At 32.1% G+C, this 9,787-nt stretch overlaps 1 protein-coding gene across 1 annotated transcript; it reads left to right on the forward strand.

The window, feature by feature from the left end:
* Positions 1 to 4,997: 4,997 nt before the first annotated feature.
* On the forward strand, positions 4,998 to 6,511 carry LOC112748260 (uncharacterized). Its single transcript, XM_025796473.3, has 3 exons — positions 4,998 to 5,562; positions 5,627 to 5,751; positions 6,223 to 6,511. The coding sequence occupies exons 1-3, from the start codon at positions 5,343 to 5,345 to the stop codon at positions 6,349 to 6,351; spliced, it is 474 nt and encodes a 157-aa protein (XP_025652258.1). The 5' UTR covers positions 4,998 to 5,342; the 3' UTR covers positions 6,352 to 6,511.
* The last annotated feature ends 3,276 nt before the right edge of the window (positions 6,512 to 9,787 follow it).

Here is a 9,787-nt window from a genome sequence, read left to right on the forward strand (position 1 = left end):
AAAGGAAGAAAATTACACCAAGATATATCCTGGTTCGGCTGCTAAGTGCAGTGCAGCCTACATCCAGTCTCCATCACAACAATGATGGAATTTCACTATAATCAAACAGATTACAACTTGTAAAGTGCTAACCCAACTTACAAGGGGATTCCCACAGAATCATGAAACACAACATAGATGAACAAAGGAACTCTAAGACATCTATGGCTTTTTCTTTTAATTTTGCACTCTCTGCCTTTTTCCGCTCTATGGCTTTTTCATTACAAACCTCACTGTTTGCCTTTTTCCATGAGACTCAAGACATGACAAAATTAAACAGAAAAATACAAAACAGAATACATTGAAGGAGAAGAGAAAACTGTTAGCTCAGGTAGCTCTGAGAACACTGTGCCTTGCACTCTCAATTTTTCTCCTTGCTTCAAACAGTGGCTGTCCACCCTTAATATAGAAGAGGGGAGCCTCCACTTATTGAAGCCAAAACTGAACCAACTTCTTCCTCCTTCAACAAAACCGGTTCGGCCACATAGAGAGAGAAGAGATAACCATGCATTAACCAACATGCAATTACCTCTAGTCCTTTCTTGATCATCACCCTTCATCAATCCGAGCTCTCCATCCTTGGCTTGCTCTCCAAGATGAAATTCTGGCCCTTGATGCTTCATGATGATGATGACTTCATCTGCTTCAATCTCTGCCTTCAACCATCACTTCGCCACTCTAGCTACTTCCTGTGGTGGTTGAGCAGAATCGAAGACAAGCCATGCTTCAAGAATCTCCTCCAGCTGGCCGAATCTTCTTCTTCCTTTTTGAGCATGGAGAAGCCAAGATTACCTCACCAAATCTGTCCATAAATGGTGACAATCTCAGCCACAGCTCATTTTTATTTTAGTATGTTTTCTTGCCATCATTGTGATGGTCTTTAGGCTTGCTTTCTCTTCCTTTCGGTAGCTCATTTTTGCTTCCATGGCTACCAATGTTTCCTGTGTAATAACCGAAGAGAGAAAGAAGTGAGAGAGAAGAAAGAGTCTGAGAAAAGCAATAGTGGTTAAACTAATTAATTGAAGAATATCTTGCTTTTGCTTCCCTTAGTTGGCGTGTAGCAATGATGCCCTTTAGTCAAATCAATCTTCTCTCTCTTGCTTATATTCCCAATGTTTAAATTGGCTTTGAAATCCTTTCAGGAAGAGTAATGGAATCCGTTGGAAGCATTTGAGGATTTGTTATTCTTTGCTTCATGGATTCGGACAAAGCATGAGTAACACTCATGGAATTGGGCTTGTTTGCTATAATCAATTAAGTTTCTTGACCCATTGATAACATTTGCTTTCTTGATAAAATTTGGAACATGCATAAAGCAAATGGAGAGCATGTAACACACTTGGGCTTAGAGCAATAAAAATCATTTTGGCCCAAGTAACATAAAAATTAAATCAGCCATATTCAACATATATTTTTAAAACCAAAGGCTGAGAGTAGTTGGGCTTGCTCCAGAAATTTGTTTTCGGCCCAAACTGAACCTGCATTGCAAAAATTAATTTAATCAATTTAAGTTTAATATCAATAATTTTTGCAACTGGTTTTATTAATAATGTTTGATCATCACTTAATTGGAGGTAGAGTTTTCCAAACTCATCAGTCTCAGAACGTTTAAATGGTTCCATAATAAAATATGTTTTTTAAGTTTTTTAATAATTGTTAAATAGTATTTTTCTAATTTTAATTATAAATTAATTTTATATATTTTATTTAATTATAAAAACTATTTTTTATTTTATAAATTATTATTTTATCATTCATCTATTATGTTTATTAACAATAAAAAATAAAAATAATAACGAATTAGATTTTTCCATTGATCGTAATAACTTTTTGGCAATCCCAATTGATTAAAAGTTTATCTTTGATCCGTTACATTCGTCGAGGGTTGTGAAATCGTGTTTCTTAAAAAATCAATCGATTGGATTAACAAAACAATCGATTGAATTTCAGGTTTCTCAAAACTCAATCGATTGGACTTCAGGTTATCACAAAATAATCGATTGAAAATTACAAGGCAGTATGGTTCGCCCAAAAATCAATCGATTGGTCTTATTACCCAATCGATTGGTCTTATTACTTTCAAGTTACAACCTATTATGTTATTGATCCACGATACTTGATAGAAGTAAGTTACCGATCGGAATTTGGGAATAATCTAAAAATCTGAGTATATTAATATAAGATACATTCAGCAAAAGCAATTGATTTTTGTACATTACACAGTGTGTGATGGGATATTATATTTACATTTTACATTCTAAGAAAGTTCCTTACTTCAAACAAAGGAATCCTTGGTCAATCCTTATATATATCAACAAAATTCAATGGTAAATGTTAGCTGCATAACAAAACTGGAAGTATTTATCCAACATTAGGATTGGCTGCTCAAAGAATGACCACAAAACAGGATATCAGAATTGTTCGTTTTTGGCTGGCTGGCTGCAATGACACGAAAGTAATACACAAGAACACATCTAATTCAATTGTTCTCAAAATGCTTTTTACATTCGAAAGTACTTTACAAGAAACATGATTCAGACTCACCAGACCAAGGAAATCTTTGAGACGAGCTCCCTGAATACTATAGTTACATATTCACAGAGCACAATATTAAAGAGGATATCGCAGAGAGCAACAATCTATATGGTTACCTAGCATCTTTCAAAAATCTTGTACAGTTTTTCCAATGAAGCTACCTGCATAAAGTTTAAAGACACAAAATATCAATAAACGAAATAGATAATGGCAGTAGTCAAATTTCTTTTCTAAGATTGAATTGTACGTATCTTCACATCACAAAGATCATCTATCAATAATTAGTTCTTGGCTCATTCAACCGATAGGAAAATTAGGCCACACAACAACAATTATAACGTTATATTTTCAATTCTAAAACATGAATTTATCATTAAAAATAACAAAATTATTAATACTATACAAATCTGTTGTTCAGTTAATAAAAAATATCATCGTGTGGCTCTTTAAAATAAAAAAAAGGAAATACTTCTTGCAGTAGTGACCTATGGAGGATGAAATTTGCATGGCGTAAATGCTAACGATGATCAATAGATATCATTTATTGAATTATTAAATAAAAAAAGTATGTACATTACCCGAACAAAGGTTCCATCTGTAGCCTTAGAGACATGTGGTTTTAGAAAGAGTCTCATGGAAGGAAAAAGCACATGTTGTATTGATCATTCACGCTATGTCCATGCAGTCTCAGCTTCAGAAAGTAGTTTTTGCTCAACTTTATCATTAATAATATGTATGTAGTTTAGATTGGATGTTGGTGAGATTGGAAAAGAAAAAGAGAGAAGTTTTTTTGGATTTAGAGAGAGGAGAGAGGTTAGCAGAAATGGTGTTCTTATGTTTAAAAAGGGGAGGGAGGCTGAATACGCATGGTTACCAGGATTAATATATAGCGTGTTTCAAATTTCAATCGATTGGATGCAATAAAAATTTATTTACGTCACATTTCAATTGATTGAATTCTCATACCAATCGATTGAACTGGAATATAGCATTAGTCACGGACAAACTTCAAAACATAACCAATCGATTGAATTAATTAAACTCGGATTGCTTTGATGAGTTCAATCGATTAGGTAATATGACCAATCGATTGATTTTTGGACAAGCCATACTACTTTGCAACTTTCAATCGATTGTTTTGTGATAACCTAAAGTCCAATCGATTGAGTTATAGGAAACCTGAAATTCAATCAATTGTTTTGTTAATCCAATCGATTGATTTTCTAAGAAACACGATTTCACAACCCTCGACGGATGTAACGGATCAAAGATAAACTTTTAATCGATTGGGATTGCCAAAAAATTATTATGATCAATGGAAGATCTAATTCGTTATTGTTTTTATTTTTAATTGTTAATAAACATAATAGATGAATGATAAAATAATAATTTATAAAATAAAAAATAATTTTTATAATTAAATAAAATATATAAGGTTAATTTATAATTAAAATTAAAAAAAGACTATTTAACAGTTATTAAAAAACTTAAAAAACATGTTTTGTTATGGGACCATTTAATGGTCCAAACGTTCTGGGACCATCGAATCCGCCATATACTATATATGCTTCATAATATAATAATTAGGAGTGTTTTTAAAAATTAATTTACTCCAAATTAAACTGAAATTACATCAAACCAGTTTAAATAAATAAATCAATTAATTGAACACTGCCTGACGAAGCCTGGGTCGACCAAGAGCTCCATCATTTCCAGTCTTGGAGACCTGGAAATAATGTAGGCCCAATCTACTCTTATTCATCGGTGGAAATTGTATAAACCTCTTCCCCTGCCATGGACCATATTATAACTTTCTGCACCTCGTGATGAGCACATTCATTGGTATTTAGTAGGAAGCATAGAGAAAATGATGGCTAATGCACTTGGAGGCTTAGGTTAATTCGAGGCAAGTGATTTGTTATGATTATTGATGAAAACTGGAAGCATGATTCATGAATACTGCTAAAGTGATACATCATTCATTCAACTGAATTACTAGTGTAATTAAGAATCCTCACCCAAAGAAAGTAATTAGTAATTCTTTTTTCATATTCAAAAAAATATATAATATATGAGAGTAAATTAGAGTGTTTCAACTTCCAATTCAAAGCAAGTCACATGGGGTTTTATTTTCTGAGAGGCGTGTAGATCCAGCAAAGCAGGTAGTTATGCAGATCTATCCTGAAAGTAGATGGTTTCCACTTTCCACTCTCTCTAGTCCCTTCTATTCATTCATTCATTGATTCCATGTCCTTTCTCTGAGAGTACGTGAACATTACACTGTAACAATACTCGATTCAATTACATTTACCAACATCTCAGTCATCTTATTAGTTCCACTACTAAATTAGTTATTATTAATTCACTCACACAAGTCACAAACAATAGTATATATTCATTGGTTACCACTAACTGTGGTGTTTGTGACTCACACATATACATCTTGAATTCATACATGAGGAAGTAGAAGCACATACACTTGGCGTGCGTCAGTGAACTTAGAACATATATAGTTGGCTTTCATTTAAGAGAAAAACAACAAAAAGCCAAATCCACATCTCTTTCTCTCCATCGTCACATTGCGTCACCATCTCCACCTTCCAAATTCAATGTCAAAATACGCTCCTCAGATTGCGTCATCATCTCAATCCTCCGTATGATCCAAATCAAAACCTTATGAGTTATTACAACGTGAGGCTATAGCAACATCTAATAAGCTATAAGCCTTGCATTGTGGTGGTAGTTTCATAACAAGAATTTAGGATCGGATGGGAAACTGTCAGGCGGCAGAAGCAGCCACCGTGGTGATCCAGCATCCAGGGAACAAGATCGAGAGGATTTACTGGTCTGTTAGTGCTCGCCAGGTGATGGACTCCAACCCTGGTCACTACGTTGCGCATGTCATTCACTCTTCCAACCACTTCAAGCTTCTTCGTCCCAATGATACGTTGCTTATTGGCCAGCTTTACCGCTTAATCAGTTTTCAAGGTACCTACCTTATACCTATAATAGCTCACTACTATTATTCCGCTTAATCTTTTCTTGATGACAGATGTGTTAAAGGAGTTTGCTGCCAAGAAATCCGTTAAACTTGGCAAGCTGCTCAAGGACAGACCTGCTCTAGGGGTTGAAATGAAGCACAAAGATCTCACTAATCCCAATCCTTCTACTGCTAAGGTGAATAGTGCACATACATGCATACAATCTATTGCCATGAAGCAATGTTTGATTATTGATTGGGGAGTGTATAGCGAGCAGTGTGGCTTTTGGTTTTTACGTATTTCACTATTTGACCGCAAGAGGGAAAACAGAGGGACAAAGGAGAAAGAAGGAAATGGATCTTCCTTTCTCTGTCCGTTTCCATTTTGAGGCTATCAGATGCCTTTTTCTCCCTGGATCTGTTTGCATCGGTAAAGTTTAAAAGTTTATAGGACAAAAACCTCACGTTTTGACAATAAAAATCATGAGATGATTATTTAACTCTATCAATTTAGACAACTACACGTTAGTTTTTATCCTATTATGGATGGTTAGTGATTCAAGTTGGAATAGATTAGGCGCGTGCCTGTGCTAACTAATTTTCATATATACTAAAACACTGGGAGTAGTAGTTCACAGTTTTAAGCACGCATTGTTACTATGTGTCAGGTGGAACCGGGGGGAGAGGTTCATGGAATGAGAAGCAGCAGCAGCAGCAAGAAGAAGAAGAAAGGAAGTGGCGGTGGGGGTCAACAATGGAGGCCAGCCTTACAGAGCATTGCAGAATTTGGAACTTGAACAAAAAAGCAAGTACAAGTGTAGCACCAAGTCACCAAACCTAAATATCTTGTGTTTTCACTTTTCCTTGTTCCATCTTGTCCGTGTTCTCCAGTAATAGTATGTGTGCTGTTGGAAGAACTATACTAATGAAATCATGAGCTCATCATAATTAATAACCCTCTTATCCTTATCTTTATTCGTTGTATTTGGTGAAAACTAAGGTGCAGTCGACTTCACGTAAAGTTGATAGTCGAGAGCCCGTTTGATGAAAATTTAGTCAAATCAGTCAAATTATCTAACGGCTCTTAATTATCAACTTCACGTCTCCACCGTTGTATTTATGTCTTTTCTTTGTTGGCGTAATTTTGTCTTTTAACAGTTTTTGTTTCGGATATATATATTAGTTTTTAATTAAGAAAAATTAGTAAATAATCTATCATATTTTAGAAAGAAAACATTAATCTTTAATAAGATAAAAAATAAAGAATCCTTTTATTTCGTAAAAAGTTAGACAAATTAATTTTTAATTATATTATCTTTTAGAAAAATCAAGAATTAATTTGTCTAAGTTTAAATTTTTGCCGCTTAGAAAAATTAAGAATTACTTCTATTAGTTTGGTTTAACCAAGAGCTTTTGTTTCTATCTTTACTTTAGAGACAAATTTGATTCTTTCTATTGGTTTGGTTTAACCTGCATCTTTATTTTTCTCTTTTTCTTTCAATTAAATTTGCCTTTTTTTGTCCCGTCAAAGACAAATATATCTCTTCTATCACTGTTATTATTCAAGAATTTATTTAAGAGTAGAATTTTATAAAGACTGAAGATTTTTACTAAATTTAAAATGAACATGTATAATAGATTTTTATTGTTTAATTTTTTCTATTCTAAAAATAACAATTTTTCACTCGTCACCAAAACTTATTTTTCAGTTTAGTATTATCTTTATTATTCATGAATTTTTCAGTTTAGTATGACCTTTATTATTCATGCAATTAGGAGATACCAGTATACTACTTCACATTCACTAAATTAAGTCCTATGTCTATGTAACATCTGGTACGTAGAAAAAGAATTCACACACACAGAACCAAATAGAAAGAAAAACTACAGAAAAACAAGAATAATATAGAGGTGTTTGGCTGAGATTTAGAGAGCAGTCTCTCTCTTAAACCTTCCTATTCTCTCTTCTTAGTTCCTACCTCTCTCATTCATTCTCTCACTACTAAAGTACTAATAATATCTCCTACACCCACAAGTCCACAACCAATTCAGTTAGAAACTTCGGATCACTCCCTTGACATTATTTCACGCTCTTTTCACTATTAGTGCTAAGTGACAACACGTTAATTACAAGAATATATCTTTTTTATTATTCTCCTTTTTATCTTGTACGTTCCTCTTATTGCTGTAACGAAGAAGTAATGGCAGAATCTTCCCTCTCTTAGTCTTAGAAGAGTTTACTCTCATCCCTACAGCTATATTTGAGTATGCAGGGATGGAGCTAGATAAAATATTAGAAAAAAACCAAAAATATTTATACAATAAAATAAGACTAAAATAAAATTTTAAAGAGATTAAACTAAAATTTACATATAATTTACATATAAAAAATTAAAATTAGGGGGGTTATTAGTCATTACCCCCCTTTCCTACCATCTGGCTCCGCTCCTATGAATATGTAACGGTCTATTATAATATACCTAGACTAAATGTAATTACAATAATTACTACACCACAATATATACAAAGATTTTTCGTTCAAATAAGTTATCTAGACTGTAGAGTATTTAGTTTTCGAATGAAACTAAATGATAATTACAATTATTACTATACCACAATTATTACCACTATTTCTTCTGATAATTTGTTCTTCTAACAAGCTCTTTTCCTTTAGTATAAAAAATGTTTAAGAAAACTTTTAGGATACTATATCGTTACTTTAATTCTGGGAACAATTAGCAAGTCACTTGAGCTAAGCAAGTATTTTAAAGCATTATGTTATTTCAAAGATTTATTATGGTGTTTGTTGACCAAGCAAAAATTACATGCTGACTGTTGTATTAGCTAATATCACAGGATGTATTTTTTACTGATATTACTACACTATCATAATGATGAATTGGTCTGCATTCCAATCTTAAATGATAGCTTATTAACTCACCAAGGAGAAAAATAATGTTGTCATTGACTCCGGAATCTACAACAGAGCAGACAATCAAGATTTTGGAGTCAGAATAAACTAAAAATCCTCCACTAATGTTCACAATCCGACACTTATTTTCTGGTAGTGCTTGCTCCGTTGTGCACCATATTCTCCAATTCAATTTTGCACGTACCTATGGTTTTGCTTTAATTTGTTTTTGCTTGAATCGAGGGTCAATGATGCAATCACTTTATCCCCCGCTTTTAGGACATTCTTGTCTTTCCCATCAAAAGCTTGATGAAACATTTTCTATACCTATGTTTGTTCTGTTTTATGTTAGTTCTTTCGATGTACACATGCATGCCTTTCTTTTGCTGATTCAAAAGACGGGTATATATATGACCTCCAGCTAAGGAAAGTGATTTGATTTTCGATCTTCTTTTTCTTACCAAACAGAAAACCAAACAAGCATGTGAGTAATAAATATTGCAATCGGACAAGATCTTAAGTTGATAAATATACGTATTGTTTTAAGCATGTCACTAATACATGTTACAACATATTATAGATCTAAAATAAAAGTTATAGACTATGGGTGGATTTGGTATTATTGTTCCCTTTAAAACTTGTATATCGTTTTTAGTTTTTTTTTTTTTTTAAATGTAACAATTATATTTGATATAAATTAAAAGTTATATTCAATAAGTATAAGTTATAATAATCATATTTAATAAAATTGCTTCTAAAATTTAAAATAAATATAATAAATAATAGTTCTTAAACATGAATATACATTAATAATTTTAAAATACAAATTACTTTTGAAAAAAATTATCCTCTAAAATAAAAAAGTTGATAAAAAATTAAGATAGTAGGACATGCACTTTATAAAAATAATGGTGATTAATTTCTCACTTTATTATTTTACTGACTTTTTTTAATTTATTTTAGAGGATCTAAGATATTGTTTGTTTTGAGTGACTAAATTGGGAATCGAGACTATAATGACCAGAGATTGAAACTAAAATTTTAGTCTCAAAATATAAAATTTTAGTCTTTTCAATACCTTAAAACACAAAAAAATAAAATTTATACAGATAAAAACTGAAATTTTAATAATATTTTTTAATAACTAAAATATTTTAATAAATATTTTTATTTAATTTTTATATTTATTTTAAATTAAACAAAATATTAAAACATAAATCAGTTACCAAACATAATATTAAAACTTAATTAAACTCATATATTTAAGTTTTAGTCTCAATCTCTCAATGTAGTACTCAGCATCTTTAGTTTGGGTTAGTGTT

This window comes from Arachis hypogaea, chromosome 15 (genome assembly GCF_003086295.3).
Source record: "Arachis hypogaea cultivar Tifrunner chromosome 15, arahy.Tifrunner.gnm2.J5K5, whole genome shotgun sequence".
Taxonomy (NCBI): Eukaryota; Viridiplantae; Streptophyta; class Magnoliopsida; order Fabales; family Fabaceae; genus Arachis; species Arachis hypogaea.

Bases quoted from the DNA above. Each gene is read 5' to 3' on its own strand.
- LOC112748260 (XM_025796473.3), top strand. From the start codon at position 5,343: ATGGGAAACTGTCAGGCGGCAGAAGCAGCCACCGTGGTGATCCAGCAT. The intron at 5,563-5,626 runs GTACCTACCTTA...TCTTGATGACAG, and splicing joins CCGCTTAATCAGTTTTCAAG to ATGTGTTAAAGGAGTTTGCT. The intron at 5,752-6,222 runs GTGAATAGTGCA...ACTATGTGTCAG, and splicing joins CCAATCCTTCTACTGCTAAG to GTGGAACCGGGGGGAGAGGT.